Genomic DNA, 17,890 nt, shown 5'->3' with positions numbered 1-17,890 from the left:
CCAAAGGTACAGTATTAAACAATGATTAACACCCATGCATTTAAGGCTTAAGAGTGCAATTTGTACAGGATATTTCTGTGATTTAAGTGATTTGTTTTTGTAATATACATAGTAATAATTTGTATACTATTTACTCTGCAATGCTGAAAAATAAATATGAATCTGTTGGCTCAGAACTATTTCAGATGAATATGTAATGCTGGTACAGCTGTTTAGCTTTCAGAAGCCTTCGTCCTTGGTTTCTGCTCACATAGTGCAAACATATAAAAGTTCCCACTTTCTAATTTTGCCACATCAGCCCAAGTGGCTATTTTCAAAAATGCTAACACTGCTGTTTTGGTTTTAACTCCTTTTCTGCACAATGATCAACCTCATCTTCCATTGTTTTCGTTGGATTTATTTGAGAATCACATTCATTACCATAATTGTATCCTTTCTTAAACATTCGTTCTTAGCAACCCCCTATAACTGTCCTCTTATACTGTTATTTATCATGTTGTACCTTATTGTTTATCTCTCAGTTGGTGAATATGTAAGTGAGGCACTCCTGGTTCCAGATCGTTGCCGCTTTTTGCACCAGGAGCAAATGGACTCTTGCGAGAGCTACGTGTACTGGCACAACATTGCGAAAGAGGTGAAAAAAATGCTAAATTACAAATTAATGTGGAAACTATATAGCCTGAAAAAGAATTATGAATTGAATTCAGCTTTAACATTTTCGAACTTAACATTTTTAATGGTTAGTCTGATGTAGAACTCCAACCCCATGCTGTGATCTATGATCCTCTTATTCTCATCTCCTATCTCATCTCTCATACTGTATCAATCTCTGTAGTATCTCCTTGTACATTTTGTAGGTCATTTCTCCTCCAGCACCTACTCTCAATTACAAAGGGAGGAAAAAGAAATAATGCACTTCAAGCTCTTTTTTCTTTTTCTCCCAATTTGGAATGCCCAATTCCCAATGTGCTCTTAAGTCCTCGTGGTGGGTAGTGACTCGCCTCAATCCGGGTGGTGGAGGATGAATCTCAGTTGCCTCTGCATCTGAGACCATCAACCCACGCATCTTACAACGTGGCTTGTTGAGTGCATTACCGCGGAAATATAGCATGTGTGGAGGCTTCACGCCATCCACTGCGGCATCCACACACAACTCACCACACACCCCACCGAGAGCAAACCACATTATAGCGATCACGAGGAGGTTATCCTGTGTGACTCTACCCTCCCTAGCAACCGGGCCAGTTTGGTTGCTTAGGAGACCTGGCTGGAGTCACTCAGCACACCCTGAGATTCAAACTAGCAAACAGCGTCTTTACCACTGAGCTACCCAGGCCCCCTATACTTCAAACTCTTTAAAGCATTCCTGTTGCAGTCATTCATCTTCCATGGCAAAATGAAACTTATTTAATGTGGTTCGTATTTTAATCTCTCTCTCTCTCTCTCTCTCTCTCTGTCCCTCTCTAGGCTTGCACAGCTGATAGTCTGGAGTTGCATAGTTATGGGATGCTGTTGCCATGTGGTGACCGTTTCCGTGGAGTGGAGTATGTGTGTTGCCCCGGCAGGGCTGGAACAACTGGCCGTGGTGAGACAGAGACAACAGATATTGTACAAGGAGAAACACCACCTCTTGTATCCATGGCTGGAGAAAAAGTTACCACTAGGTATATACATTTGTGGACCATTAATCTTAACCTCCTAAGACCCAAGTGTGACTGCTGTGTGCATTTTCACTTCCTCTTTTTGATTTGTAACTAGTAGCACCTAATAAACTTTAAAATCTAAAGCAAATATATTTCCGAAAAATGTATGTGGACAGCGGGTTGTGAAATGTTAAATAATACCAAGCTATAGAAAGTCCGATTTCTTTCATCAAATTGTTGATTGTGTTTCCAGGAGTATTGGTTATTTATGTTTTAAAGACATTTCACACATTATATCAGAAATTACAATAAGTAATTCTGATTCAAAGTAGTGACTATAATCGTCCAATCACTGTCAACCATGTTAAAATAAAATGATACAATATCAATTCTAAATCTTTGTACTATGTACTGTTCCATATTTGACAAACATGTTGAGTGGTGTATACATAATCTACAGCCTAAAACGAAACAAAGATTTTAGGAGTTAGTGCGCTATAGGATGCTCCCTTACTCCCTATTTAGTGAAGGACTTAACCTCCATTGTGCTGTCTGTCTGCACTGGTCTCAGATCAGTTTGAATTGCAACTCCATATAAAGCTCTGAAAGCTAAATCTTTCAGCTTTTGGATGAACCCATTTATTCTCAATGTGATAATGCACTGTGATTATAGGATTTCTAATGGAAAAATATGCTTAAGTACACGTTAGTGTACATTGTGTTTAGCAGCGTTGGCGTTTCACGATAAATTGCTCAGATTTAACAAATAGCAAATCAGTTGAAACGTTTTGGTTGGAATCTTTGACTCAAACAGGTTTCAATGTAAAAACTCAATTAGGTTTCTAAACAAATGTAGTTTTGTTGCCATTTCTCCCAAAGACAAACTCGACCTTCGATTGCTGCCATGTTATTTTGTCACATGACTTTCAGTTCTTTGTAACGTGACACCTCGCCTTAAAAACGTGGCATTCATGTGCAAGATGCTGAAAACCAGTTTAACGCAGTGCCTGTTTACATAAAAAAATGCATATGTTGTGAACAACACCTTACTCTTTTCAATTGAACAATGCTTTATATGCAGTTGTTCTTTTGATTGGCTAATTGTCTAAGCTAGCCTTTTTTTGGTTTTAAATTGGTTATTTATTTTACTTTGTTCTGTAAAGGAACAATACCAAGTAACTTGCATCACACTGTCTACGTTCACATAGCAGAAGAATACAGTGTTACAGTTCTGCTCACATACAGTTTGGTTATTAACGAGAGTGACAACTGCATTCTGTAACCAAAGGAACATCTAAATTTAAGTTAGACTTTTTCAATACTCACAACTGAACATCGAGATTTCAGTGAACTTGTGCGTATTCTATCTGCTCCTGTAAACTGTTGTATGAACAGACAATTATAGAGTCACTGCTGTCAGCAAATACGGTTGTGAATACAAAACACTGTGGACTGTGAATGTAAACATAATGATTTAAAAATACTATAAAAAAACTACTGCATTCAGTTCAGATCCACAAAGCATGTCGACAAACTATTGATACTGTAAAATGTGTTAAAAGACTGTTAATATATTAATGTAACTTCCTAAAACCAATGTCAAGAAATTACATTCAATTGTTTCCCACTCGAACAGTGTGAAAACGATGCCCACCACACCCAGTCCCTCCACCGAGACTGACATAGAGGAAGATGATATGGAGGAGGAAGAGGAGGAGGTAGTGGAGGAAGAGGCAGATGAGGAAGAGGAAGAGGAGGAGGAAGGGAATGAAGAGGAGGCAGCTGAGGTAGAGGAAGCAGAGGAAGAGGAACCCACCACGACAGTAAAAGACCAAGAGGAGTATGAGTATCCAATCGATTCTCATTTCCAGCCCCAAGACTACATGGACAACATCTACTATGACAAGACTGCCAAAGCTTCCACCCAACCCCAGACACGGATGGACAACTGTAAGTTCTCAGTCTGCGTAAAACCTGGTATTTTATGTTTTTGGCATGTACTGTAATCTAAGTCAACATGAAATCAAAATTGACCATGTTTACTTGCTTAATGTACATTCCTGGTTTTAGTTCTCACAAGTTATTGGTGCTATTAAAATTTGCCTTTGAACATGATGGACTTGTCTTTGAACATGAACCATGGTATTACAATGTTTTCTGGACTTGTACATTGGTAATACCATGTTTTGGACATGTACAATGGTAATCATATGCTTTTGGACATGTACCATGGTAATACCATGTTTTGGACATGTTCAATGGTAACCATATGTTTTTGGACATACCAAATGGTAATGGTAATGTTTTGGACATGTACAATGGTAATCATATGTTTTTGGACATGTACCATGGTAATAACATGTTTTGGACATGTGCAATGGTAATCATGTGTTTTTGGACATGTACCATGGTAATACCATATTTCTGGACATGTACCATAATAATGCCATGTTTTTTACATGTACCATGGTAATACATTTTTTGGGGGGGATATGTATATGGTCTGTACATATATAGTGCTTTTTTAAGCTTAGCGGTTTTCAAAGAGCTTTACACTTTGACTCACTCACCCATTCACACACCAATGACGGCAGAGCTGCCATGCAAGGCTCTAGCCTGAGATTGGGAGCAACATGTGGTTCAGTGTCTTGCCCAAGGACACTTCGGCATGTGGAGTCATGTGGGCCAGGAATCCAATCGCCAACCCTGTGATTAGTGGCCGACACGCTCTACCACCTGAGTCACAGCTCCCCATGGATATGTACCATTAAAGGATGGGCAAGTAGGAGGCGGGAACCAGCTGAACGTTCAACATAACTTTTAATGTAAAACTCAACATAAAACAAACATAAACAAACAAACACACAGGCAGTGTGGCCGCATGTGTCTCTTTCTCAAACTGGTGTCTCTGACCCTGCCCCTATCTCTCTCTCCTGTTGATCATCAGAATCACTGTACCATGGTACCACCACTGTACTTTTTGTAAGGGTAGTTTTTCCTCTGGAATCATTGGTCGGAGAAAAGACAATCTACCTCTATTTCTGTAATAAAGTATTTCCAATGGCACATATACAGAGAATAACAGTAGCAGTGTAGAGGCTATCAAAGCATCAATAAAGACAGAATAAACAAGTTTAGTGTATCTGGTTTATGTATTCTCAAACATAATATCTGGAGCTCACTAGAGAGGTCATATTGTGTGCTGGTTATATTGGTGAATAATACTCAGCATATGAGAAATGCATATTATGTCCATATTGTTTTTTTACTTCAGAGAGGAATTAGGCTCATTAGTGAAGCACAGATGCTGGTAAATGTATAATATCAGACCCGACCAGCTCACTAACAGAAGTTAAACAGAATGTGTTTAACTCCCTCTCAAATACATAATGCTAAATATTTAAAGAATACAGACTCCCTGCATTGATGCTACTGAAGCCTCACTGAGCTATAGTGATCGGTGTCTTTCTCTTTTCCTTCTTTGAAAGATTAATCGGGTGAATTATTGATTGGTTGATGATTAATTAACTCTCTCTCCCTCCCTGTAAGCAGTGCCCACACCTCGTCCTACAGATGGCGTTGATGTTTACTTTGAGATGCCGGGTGATGACAGTGAACATGCCAACTTCCTGCGTGCAAAAATGGACCTGGAGGAACGGCGAATGAAACGCATCAACGAGGTGAGGAAGGCAGGACTTAACACATGAGAAACCTTTTTAGAATATGTGTTTAATTATATGATCCATACATTTTTGATCCAAAAAAAAAAGTATGTTATAAGAAATCATGTGTGTGCAGATCATGAAGGAGTGGGCAGAAGCAGACAACCAGTCAAAGAACCTGCCCAAGTCAGACCGCCAAGCATTGAATGAGGTAATATAATCATAGTATTAGCAGTTTCAGTCAAGTAGATAACTTTTACAGTTAAAAGGGGCTATATTCTATCCTTTGTAGCATTTTTCACTTAAAGTATCACATCTACTTAAAGTATTACAGTCACTTTAAAATAGATTTCGACATTTAAAATTGATTCGCTATCTAAACTAAACTACACATGCAATGCTTTATTGTTATAGCAGAGATTCATTCACTCTAAACTCTCTTTCTGTCGCTCCCTTCAGCACTTCCAGTCTGTTTTACAGACTCTTGAGGGGCAGGTTGCTGGTGAGAGGCAGAGGTTGGTAGAGACACACCTGGCTCGTGTGGTCGCCACTTTGAATAATAACCGTAGACTGGCCCTGGAGAGCTACCTGAGCGCTGTGCAGAGCGACCCACCACAGGTTTACCTCTTTAAATAATAAACGCTGTTAAAACATTAGCTCAATATTATATATTCAAAAGAATTACTAAAAGAAATAGTATTAATTTAGAAATACAGTATAAGCAAAAAGAACATATAGAAATTAATGCAGAACCATACTGGCACAGAATTATATTAGTAAGAAAAGATTAAAGCTGTAGTGTGTAATTCTTTTGATGGTAAAATACTTTCTCTCATCCTAACTTAATATGCAGAGACAACTATTAGTAAGCCATTTAAAGGTTGATTTTCTGAAAAACTGTAAAAAACAAAAGCGCTATTAAAATTGATTTGTTTGATTTGATTTTGACATAGCAAGATACAGGTTTAGCAGGCAATCAAAAATTGAATTAATTATCTTAAAGGAGACCGATTATGCCCCTTTTTACAAGATGTAATATAAGTCTCAGGTGTCCCCAGAATGCGTCTGTGAATTTTCAGCTCAAAATACCCCACGGATAATTTATTATACCATGTTGTAAATGACTCTTTTTGAGTGGAATCAAAAACACGCTGTTTTCGTGTGTTTCTCTTTAAATGCAAATGAGCTGCTGCTCCCCGCCCCCACATAGCTCTGGTATCCGTGAATACAATCAAAGACAATGGTAACTTTAGCTGCATTAGATGTGGAATCAGCTAACAAGCACATTCAGAAAGGCGATTTGCAAACATTCACAAAATATAAAGTGTGATACTTACATCTTCAGGATATAAAGCTGGAACACGAACAGTTGGTACTGATCCATGCTTGAGAATAAAAAAAATTGAAAATCCTGCTTTATATTGACACTCATTCACACAGCAGTCTGGTGAAAAATTATTTGCCCAAACATACACACATTTTTGTATGTTTTGGGGCACATTTGCATCAAAAACAAAACTTGTCCACTACGTCTTCAGTGGCTGTGATTCCGGGAGTAAATGAAGACTCTTGTGTTCACTTTTATGAACACTTATGATGCTTACGAAGCTGAGACATTATTCTTCTCACTGTATCTGCTCCAGCACGGGGAAAAATGGCGGACTGTGTGTAGATCATTCAGGGAAGGATCTATAATCATAGGGTGGTGTCCGTCACCAGTCGCGCACGAGGCCTGCTCTAACGTGATGAAAACCATTCATTTTGACACACTGTTTTTGATGAATAGAAATATAAGAGGAGTGGGTAGACTTTTAAAATTGTAGGGTGGTTGTGTACACACATTGCCGACTCACATTTATGTACAAACACCATGTAAAAGTGAATTTTGCATAATAGGTCCCCTTTAATAAACAACATTACAACTAGTAATAGTACATCAAGGATCTTTTGGCTGATTGTTTGTCTTTTATACTGTTATATAATAAAATAAAATAAAAAGTAATTTTTGTTGTTTTTAATTGCTGATAGCATGTTGAAGTAATATGCTAATACAGTTTTCTAATCCTCGTTTTTTTCCTACTCACTCACACATGAACACAGCCGGACCGTGTGCTTCAGGCTCTGAAGCGTTATATGGCCGCGGAGCAGAAGGACCGACGACACACTCTGCGTCATTACCAGCACATCGAGTCTGCCGACCCGCAAAAAGCTGAGCAGATGAAATTTCAGGTTTGAAATTTTCACCATGATCCAATTTACACTTTCATATCCATATCGTTCAACCTCCCATTCATCCTTTTATTTAACAGCTCACATTTGCAAACATCAAAACAATGATCTGACTGCATGTCCTAACCAGTCACAATGAGACACGTTTTCTGCTGCCACAAAGCAATAAAATCAAAGCAAATCAGAACATATTTGATGTTTCATGTACAGTTAGATGGAGCAGGATTTTAGACCAATGAGATTTCAGTGTGGGCAGGGTTACTCAGCACAAAACAACAGAAAAACCAAGTGACTGACAAAATATCTTGTTGTTTGTTGTTGTTGCATCTTGCTTTCACGATAAGATTCATTGCTTCTTGTGATTTTATCATGTAACATGTGTAGCCAGCAAAGGCTGAATAGGAAAAAGTAGGATATTTAAAACATGTATTAACACTAAAAATTAAAAAGTAAATACATTTCTGTTTTTAAAGGTCTACACTCACCTGCATGTGATCGAGGAGAGGATGAACCAAAGCCTTGCTCTGCTCTATAAGGTCCCCGGCCTGGCTGAGAAACTCCACGACGAAATCCGTAAGATCTCTTTGTTTTGTTTTATTTTGTTTTGTTTTGATGCCAATCGTTTTGTGCATCAAATACTCAATGATCTCTTCATTTCTCTATCACTTATTCTTATCTATCCATTCATCCATCCATCCATCGTATGTAGAGGAGTTAGTGAGAACAGAAAGGGGGGACATCAGTGAGCTCATGACCACTTCCTTCTCTGAGACACGCACCACTGAGGAGCTTCTTCCTGCTGAGAGTGAGGAAGAGAGAGATGATGAAGAGGAAGAGGATAGAGCTTTCAAGAACCGTCCATACCCTCCACGCATTGGTACTACAAAACACACAAAACACATACACTGAATGGAGGGCATCCGGCCTATCTAAACATATATCACAATGCCAGCATGTCAGATTCTTCAACTAATATAAGGAACCTTAAAAACCTTTAAACAAGTCTTCTAATCCTAAATATGCTTTATTTTCCACTTTGTTGTCCACGCTTCTCCTCTCTTGTTAACTTCAATGAAGACCCCCAACCCAGCGACAAGAAAGGTGACTCATAGCTGTGTTCACACATCCAGTTACATATTATTTATTAGATGGATTGTTTATTGTGATGTTTATTTGATGTTCATAAACCATGTTCGATTTAATAACTATTGTAATAACTAAGGTCACTTTTCTGTCTTTTCGCAGTTTCTTTAGTAGATGAGTACGACTACACCACATCTGAGAGAGGACCAACTTATGAGTATGAGGAAAAGGTAAGGGGGAAAACCCTGCTCTGAAACGGACACAAAACAAAACATTTAATGTATACTGTATGTATTACTAAGAAATTTTTTTGCTTTTACCAGATTAACTTAAAAGGAGGTGCAAATAATACCCATAGCACCAGGCTTTCAGAAACTCTTAAGTAGTTTTTACCAGCAGAGGGAGTTCTGTACTGATACAGATGATCAGATCTGCTTCTAAATAAAAATGCATGCAGAATTTATGCTTCGTAATGCCAAGTTGAGCTAAAACTTTAAATTGGAATTATAACTTTACATAATCAACTCTAAGTGTTGCTGTGTTCCTCAGATCAACACCTCTGTAGAACTGAAGCAGGTGGTCTACAAGTCTCCAGGAATCCAGAGAGATGAGCTGGTGTGTATTTAAATGCTTTCATTATGTCGAAACGATAACGTGCTGCTCACGTTGGCCTTAAGAAATCTTTACATTTACATATTTGGCAGACGCTTTTATCCAAAGCAACTTACAGTGCAATTATTACAGGGACAATCCCCCCGGAACAACCTGGAGTTAAGTGCCTTGCTCAAGGACACAATGGTGGTGGCTGGGTTAGAACCTGTGACCTTCTGATTAACAGCCCTGTGCTTTAGCCACTACGCCACCACCACTCCGAAATCTCCACAGATCTTCAAGCTAATTAACTTAGACACTTTATTAACTAAATGTTAATAGATATGCTTAGAGCCCTGTTGTACTGTAGGACCACTGAATTGCAACAAATCTTGACAGGTAGAAAATATTCCTCTAAAATCAGACAGTAGATAAGGAGGGATGCCGTTTTACTTTCAAAAATGTAAAAACATGCAAATAAGGCTAAACAAATTGAGCTCTTAAGGTGAATGTGTTTTTCGAGATTCTTCTCTTCTTCCACAGCAGCCGGATGTTTTAGAGACATTTAACCGTGGTGCGATGGTGGGACTGCTGGTGGTTGCTGTGGCCATTGCCATGGTGATGGTTATCAGCTTGTTGCTAGTCCGCCGTAAGCCATATGGAACCATCAGCCATGGCATAGTAGAGGTAAGAGTTCAGCTGAAAGTCTGAAATGGCTTGTTTTGTGAGGCACTCACATGGAGTATAACCCTGATGAGGGCTCCTCTAGCTGCAATGGTCTTAATGTGATGACATTGTTTAAATACAGACTTTTTAACATTTTACCCCATGTGATTGCATTAGAGTTGGCTGTTACATCTTTAAAGAGCACAATAGGACATACTGTAACTGCCAACTTTCCTGAAGCAACTTCCTGCTACTATGGGATATATATATATATATATATATATATATATATATATATATATATATATATATATAATAAATTAAACAGTTAGATATAACAATCTTATAAAAGGGATATCATTACCAATAGTAGACTATATTTGTACATGCTCAGCCATATGTTGAATACTGACTGTAGAATACTTTCGGGGTAGGAACGATAAATACCGTACTGTATGAATCACATCTAATCATATCAGGATTTTCTTTTTAGTTAATGAAGTTTACTGTTCAGTATAATATTCGGTTTACTCCACTATTACTTACCAAACTGGACATGAAAGATTGATTTGAGATGAAAATGTTTTATTATTAAAGAAGAAAGTGGCCATCTAAATTATTTGAAGACATGAAACTAGAAGGGGTGGGTAAAGATATAGATTTTCAGATGCATCAAATTCTTCATTTTTATGATCCAGACATCGATTCTTAAATCCCAAGTTCGATGCGAGTCAATCACTCGCCTATGCGTCTTTAAATGTCTGTGGTTATCCATGGGCTGGTAAATGTTCTAATTTCACTCCCCAGTGATTGAGTAGTAAATTGGCGAAGAAGTACCGAGATCCTTTTACTGCGTGTTGAGTAAACTTTTGGTTTGACTCATTGCGTTTAATGTGTTTTCAAAGTAGAGACCCATGCAATCCATTTGTCATTGAACAATGTCTCTTTTAATACCCTTTTTGCAGTTGTTGATCAAACACAGCAAAAATAGAAACATTTCATTCTAACCACAGATAGCATGGATGCAGTAAAGAAGCCATGTTTGTTAATGTGTGCAACCAAAAAAAACTGAAACTCACTGGACTGCTGGTATTCTTAAAGAGACAGTAGTGTTTACAGTACTGCAAATAGTACAAATGCATGCAAACAATTCATACACTATATATGTATATTCAGTAAATACACTGTATGTATGTATATATATATATATATATATATATATATATATATATATATATATATATATATATATATATATTAATGCAATATAATATAGGCAATTTCAAAACATCATATTTATTTATGAAATAAATGGATTTGTACTGTAATGTGAAACAAAGTTAAAAATCAATGGTTGATTACAAAATCACACTTTTTATAGTGTATCAAGTTACAATGGGGCTAAAGGCCCCGCAGGGTAAACGGCTCCATTGATTTCTCCCAAAAACCCAAATATACTAAACTCTAAATAGCAACAAAAACTACCATAGCACTTTCCCAAACACCTGTTTGTCAATATACGGTGCAACATGTTCATGGTCTATGAGATCTTTGTGTGTGGTGTCTAAAGGTTGATTTTGAGGCAATTTGATCACATTTTTTATACATATATTTTTAAATGTTGCAAATGTATCTAGCTAATGAAAATCCCTGAAATGATCATTTATTTTGAGACAAAATACTTATTTGACATTTTCAGATTTGGTCAAGTTCAATAAATCAAAGGTAATTTAATAACTATTCGATAGGTCAAAGGATGGTACTTGGGGTAAAAAGCCCCCCTGTTGCAGGGGCTAAAGGCCCCTATAAAACACTTTGTTTTTCTTAAGTTGTGCAAATAGATTTGTTATAAAGAATGTTCAAAGTTGGCTCACATTGACTGATCCAATCACAATGGAGAGTGATTTGTTTATACAATACTGGGATGTGTGATTGAAATTAACTGGAAATTGTGCACTCAAGTTATTCTAAATAGGCCTAATCTTAATTTGATACTCAAAAAAATGTCTTGCTGTTTCAATATGATCCGCATTAGTTAAAAAAAAACATGCACTATAACTATTGCCGTATATCTACACAATGTCACTATACCACTAAACTCTACAGTTTAGCAGTCATTATAAAAAACATATTTGACAGCAGAATTTAGAGATTGTCTAATTAGAAACAAGAATTGTAATAAGAAAGAAGTATGTAATGGGAGATTATGATCTACACATTTATAAATACCTTTTTTAATACTGGTCACCCAAACGTGCAAGAATCTTAATGTCTTTTCTATGGAAATCCTGCTCAGATGTGCTTGCCCTAGTGATTTTAGATTTGCTGAAGGCTAACTTTTTCTGATTGGCAAATATGTTTCTGTTCATTAATCAACCCCATTCCTTTATATTCACACTCCATTTTTAAACTATGCTCTTTATCTCCCTCTCTCTCTCTCTCTCTCCCTCCCTCCCTCCAAGCAGGTTGACCCCATGCTGACCCCAGAGGAAAGACAGCTCAATAAGATGCAGAATCACGGCTATGAAAACCCCACTTACAAATTTTTTGAGCAAATGAACTGAGGAGTGGTCTTCAGTGACAAGGCCATACCCTCCCCCTTGCCTCATGTTTTTGATCTGGGTTTCAATGGCAACCCCATCTCCCTTATACTGTATGTATGTCTATATGACCGATGTTAAAAATGTACAACAAACCCGGCACGTGAATAGGGAGTTTGTAGTAAAACGTTTGCATACTACTCTCTCGTCAGGAGAGAAAACTAATAACAGAATCCGCAGAACATAGAAAGCTCTCTCATCCCCGGTTTTTGCTTTCGTTTGTGAGGGTGTGGCCACGGCAAGCATTTTGGGTGTCCTTCAATGCCATTTAAAATCTTGGAAAGGTGCCCCACATGATTTCCATACGAATTGTGGGTTTCAAAGAAGCTAGACCTGTTCTAGACTGGTTTGTTCTATTGTTTCTATTTTCAAAGCAGAGTTAATTTCATGGTGAAACTGTGATATGGATGAAATAATATATTTTTGAGTTCACTTGGAAAACCTGGGAGGGAAGATGAGTGTTGGCCCTCCTAGACAAACTAATTATAGATTTAACTCATTTTAAAGACTTCAGACTGATAAAAGAACAAAGTTTGTATTCATAGATAACCATCTGACATTCTGGTAGATCATTAGTCTCAATCACACAATAAGAAATGTCTATCTGAATCAGTGTTTTTAAATGTACCACATACTACCCAAAAAAGCTTAGAAATATTTTCTATCATTACTTCTTTAAAAGTAAATTCTAAGTAATATGAAGTCCATAAACGTAAAGCATGCAAAATTTGGTGTATGATGCTATAACGTACTTGTGTTGGTCCTGTTTCTTGCTTTTTGATAAAAATGAAAAAATCACAGTGCAACAATGACGTGTACATAACTGAAGACGTAACTAAAATAGACGTTTCTATCATTAATTTGTATCGATGCAATGTGTGGACGTAAAGATGAGCTTGTGCTGCTCACACCGAGAGAGAGACATTTCCTAACATGGCTGAATGAAAACAGACTGTTGTATAAACCAGCACAAGCAAATGACACAATAACTTCTGACTGAATGTATCTTAGGTAGACATAGACTCCATTCGCGTTCCTCCTAACACACCACAGCATTTTCTAGAAAGCTGTTAGAGCATAGATTAGTTAGCATTGCTAAGCGCTCAGTTTTCATATAGTAGTTCATGGAACTTTTACATATAGAGAGAGTTTGTGTTACATGACGGAAACTAATTTATTGTCACGTCTAAAAGGTGGTATGCTTGGTAGCTACAACTTGAATGACAAGTTCTGGTTCAAAGATTGGTTTAATTTGCTGTCCTAAAAAAATCATAAGTTTGTTTTTAATATTAGAGGGTTGTCGAGTTGTCTGTCTAATATATTTCTAGTATGATAGAAATGTTGGGTGTCTGTCGCAGTGACAATAACATTAACGCAACCGTTTTACCATTAGCTTGTTGTAGAGCAGGGGTGCCCAATACGTCGATCGCAATGGCAATGCTGGTAGATCGCACAAAATTTAAATGTACTTTCGTAAAATTTTAATACAAATAAATATAATGTCTTTCCTTCTTTTAGTTTCTGTCTGACTTGCACTTGACGAGTAAATATTGACCAGACGAGGTTTTGTTTATTCAGTTGCCATGACTACTAGGTTTGCGCATACGCGCCTTCCAAGGACTTCTGAGAACAGAGCGCGAAATTGCGATGCTACTGCCCGGATTAATCGAATCAGACAGTTTTGCCTAATCCGGGCAGTAGCATCACAATTTCGCGCTCTGTTCTCAGAAATCCTTGGAAGGCGTGTATGCGCAAACCTAGTTGTCATGGCAACTGAATAAACAAAACTGCCTGGTCAATATTTACTCGTCATCTGAATAAGGTAAATGCCCTGGCTATTGTAATCTATTGTGCTGTAGGTGTTTTGGATTTAGTTTTAAAACTGAATGATATCAACATTGAACATTATTATATATTTTTTTATTAATTAGAAGATGAATTCCATGTAGGGATACATGCAGTAGTCCCAACAAGCATTTTCTTATTTTAAATGAAACTGTGTTTTTTAGTTGGTAGATCTTATTGAGTTGGTCATTTAAAAGTAGATCATCACACAAAAAAGTGTGGGCACCCCTGTTGTAGAGAGATCATTTGTTGCTCTGAATCTTTTTGTTAAAAGGAAGAATTCATTTTTGAGGAGAATACAGTATCATTCTCTGTTATATTACACAACATATCAGTCAAAGTGAAACCAAAATGTGGTCCCGGTACTTTTTAAATGTTAACTTCAAATCAAAACAACACTTATATAAACCAATCTCTAACCACACCATCCTGTGAAATCTTAGCACATATTTATTTTAGTTAATAAATATACTGGTTGGTTTTTTGTTTTTCTGATATATGAGACACTAACATTTATGGCATGTTTTTTGGTATTTGGTTACATTGCCTTTTTGTTTTCCTTTTGGAACACATGGGAATGCCACTACATTGTTGGACAATAATCCACAGAATACATTTGTTAATTTATCCTGAAATTACCACATTTCTGAATCACGTTATTAGATGGAAGCTTCTTGAGGCATACTGTACAGAACATATTAGGCATGTATTATAACAGGTTGGACTGCCCTAATTCAACACGTGGCACCATATGCTCATGACACTTACAGTGATGGTATAGTGGCACGGTTTCAGTTGACCTGCTATTGTTTTGATCACTCTGCGAAGAGTATTTATGAATTGTGATGAGTTTCAAGCTTCCATTGATGTGGATTGATGCCCTAATTTAGGACTTTTTATGTAAGGCAGTACCAAGATTTCTTATCAGCATCAGGAAGATTTAGGACAGTGTATTCTGTAGGGATAAAGATTAAGTTTGTATGTATATATTCTTTTGGCTGAGATGACCCCCTCCTCTATACGGCAACCCCTCCCTCTCTTATCCTAAACCAATAGAAATGTAAACAAAAGTTACGGATGTTTTAACTGCTGCATTATTGCCTTTTTCAATGCTGTGTTTTGGATGTAAATTATATGTATTTTTTATTTAAGTCAATATTAATTGGAGTTTGGGTCATTCTATAGATTTGGAGTATCCTGCATTGGATTGTAAACATTGAATGGGTCTGATTAACATCATGTTTTAAAATTAAACTGACTAATTATCTGGGGTGTGAAACCAAGCACAACTGTAACCAAATTGATTCATTCTAGTCCATTCTAGAGGTCATCGTTGTTTTTTTTGTTTTTTGTTTTTTTATTGTCTTGCCAAATTAAGAATAAATAAAGTGGAAGCCAATGTGATGGGAACACATTTAGACAAGATCTATTCTGGAATGTTTTTATCATCCAATATGCCCCAATGTTATCTTACAAATGATGAATAGCATGTTAAAATATTCAAGGTTCAACTTAATGTAAATGTTATTTTGGAAATTTGGTAATCTGGTGCTTCAAAGGCTTTCGCAGAATTGGTCTGTGTTTCAGATGTCAGAGAAGCTGAGAAATAAGCTGATCGCTAATAAATCTGAATTTCACCAAAGAAATGTTCTGGACATGATTGGAAGGTTAAACAATGTGTCATGTTTTAATTAAATAAATTGACATGGATTGTAAGAGCAAGCAATCTGTGAACTGATCTGACTTGTTGTACTTGCATTAAAATGATAATAAAATGATAAATGACCCACAGAATTTGACTATGCTTTTAATTTTTTGTAACAATTTACAGAGTGGAAAAAGCCTAATTGTTGCATGCGTGCGTGCGTGCGTGCGTGTGTGTGTGTGTGTTGGAAAGTATCGTAAACAGAAAAGAGTTTCATGTGATGTCTGTGTTAATGTAGAATTCATTTTGATAATTATCCAAAAGATGTGAACTGTCATGCTCATTGAGTTTCCTTTGAATAGTTCCTCTTTTACCATTTTTTTTTTTTTTATTATTATTATTTGTATTTATTTTTTAGCTATTGCCATTATTTATGTGACCAAAACCACTCTAATGCTAACTAAAGCATTTTTATAGGAGCAGAATCTCTTTGCATATCCTGTCAGAGAAACACACAACCACAGCTTTGGTTTTCGAAGCTTGCGGATTATTGTTAATAGTGTTTCAGGACACAAAGTGAAGACAACAACAATTATGCAAATAGGACTGAATCAATTTATCTGTCAGTCCTTATTTTTATTGTTTTTTCATCTATTCCCATTTTTTTAAAGAAGCTTAAAAGACAAAAAAAAACATCCTTTTTAATTGCATCCACTCCTCATCTATTTCTGTCACACAATTAAAAACTTCCACTCTCAATAAGAAAAGAACAAAGTAAGTAAAGACAAGCAGTTTTGAAACTGCCTTCTTTACATACAGCTTTCAAATGTGTTACAACACAGTACAACATTTTTGTTTTAGGGTTACTTACTCAATAGATCAGATTTTTTTACAGATATTCAAACTAAAACATTGCACTTCTCAAGCAGGGCCAGAATCTAAAAAGTTGCACACATTTTTTGATCTGCCACAATTAGCTAGAGCAGAACAGCCTGAGGTTGGAGATGAGCTATGTTAGGGGAAAGTACATATATAGACAGGAAACACTGAATGTGGTGTCACTTGTTGATAGAGAAATGACACTGATTGTCTACATCAAATGTACAATTAGTTAGCCTGGTTTTCGAACTGTCCTTGTCCTGCAGACGTGACTTCAACCACCCAGTGCTAACAGCTTGTTGTCTCTTATTTGTTATTTATTTATTTGTTATTAAGTTTTGTATTCCCAAAAGTGTAAAGTGTGTAATTTTCGATTTTCGCATCACCAAATGGAATAAAAAAAATAAATAAAAAAAATGACTTTTTTAAACAGGCCTCCTAATGACTTTAGCAACTTCATCCAGCCCCATACTCATACTATTGGTTGAGCCAAAGTTTCACTTTTCGGTGAAACCTAGAAATACAGGTAGCTTACTTGTAGTTTTCCTGGCAAATTGAGCGGGGATAAGAGAAAGTATTAAAATAAATATATATATATATAGATATACACACACACTTCAACATTAATGTTCAAAAAAGACATAGGTAACTATGTCGATTAACTATTAACTCCCAAGAATTTTACTCTATAACATGTTCTACCTTAATACTCAGTTCTGATTGGCTGGAAGCTGTGCTTTATTTAAGCAATAAGGCATGAGAGACTGTGCTATATTGTTATTACAAAAGTGTAAAAAAAAAAATTAAGTAACTTTTTTCCTAGGTAGAATGAAATCAAGAGATGAGATTGTGTGTTAAATTGCCTCTTTACTGTCTTCGATGACTGCAATATTTCTCCCCAGTGGCATTTGCAACCTGGTCATAAAGTCGTGTTACAATAACAACATTTTTGCAAAATGATGTTTCTGTGGCTTCTTGTACATAACACAGCAATTTCCTGGTGGAATGAACACTAGAGGTGCTAAAACAACAATGACTTTTAATCCC

General features: G+C 36.6%; 1 protein-coding gene across 4 annotated transcripts in view; it reads left to right on the top strand.

Moving 5' to 3' along the window:
• LOC127629791 (amyloid beta precursor like protein 1-like) overlaps positions 1-14,129 on the top strand; it is a 61,177-nt gene extending 47,048 nt beyond the window's left edge. The window contains exons 4-17 of one of the 4 annotated variants that reach the window (XM_052107034.1): positions 522-634; positions 1,468-1,664; positions 3,280-3,593; positions 5,193-5,323; positions 5,442-5,516; positions 5,765-5,923; positions 7,406-7,534; positions 8,008-8,107; positions 8,244-8,411; positions 8,612-8,635; positions 8,780-8,847; positions 9,167-9,232; positions 9,752-9,895; positions 12,337-14,129. In XM_052107034.1, the coding sequence (XP_051962994.1) occupies positions 522-634; positions 1,468-1,664; positions 3,280-3,593; positions 5,193-5,323; positions 5,442-5,516; positions 5,765-5,923; positions 7,406-7,534; positions 8,008-8,107; positions 8,244-8,411; positions 8,612-8,635; positions 8,780-8,847; positions 9,167-9,232; positions 9,752-9,895; positions 12,337-12,438 (1,790 nt within the window). In that variant the 3' untranslated portion in view covers positions 12,439-14,129. The remainder of the gene's footprint in view (positions 1-521; positions 635-1,467; positions 1,665-3,279; positions 3,594-5,192; positions 5,324-5,441; positions 5,517-5,764; positions 5,924-7,405; positions 7,535-8,007; positions 8,108-8,243; positions 8,412-8,611; positions 8,636-8,779; positions 8,848-9,166; positions 9,233-9,751; positions 9,896-12,336) is intronic. The other 3 variants (XM_052107036.1, XM_052107035.1, XM_052107037.1) reach the window with 3 other exon arrangements.
• The last annotated feature ends 3,761 nt before the right edge of the window (positions 14,130-17,890 follow it).

The sequence above is a fragment of the Xyrauchen texanus genome, chromosome 36 (assembly GCF_025860055.1).
Source record: "Xyrauchen texanus isolate HMW12.3.18 chromosome 36, RBS_HiC_50CHRs, whole genome shotgun sequence".
In the NCBI taxonomy this organism is placed as follows: domain Eukaryota; kingdom Metazoa; phylum Chordata; class Actinopteri; order Cypriniformes; family Catostomidae; genus Xyrauchen; species Xyrauchen texanus.
The sequence above is the reverse complement of the archived record's forward strand: the minus strand, read 5'-3'. Positions and strand labels throughout refer to the sequence as shown.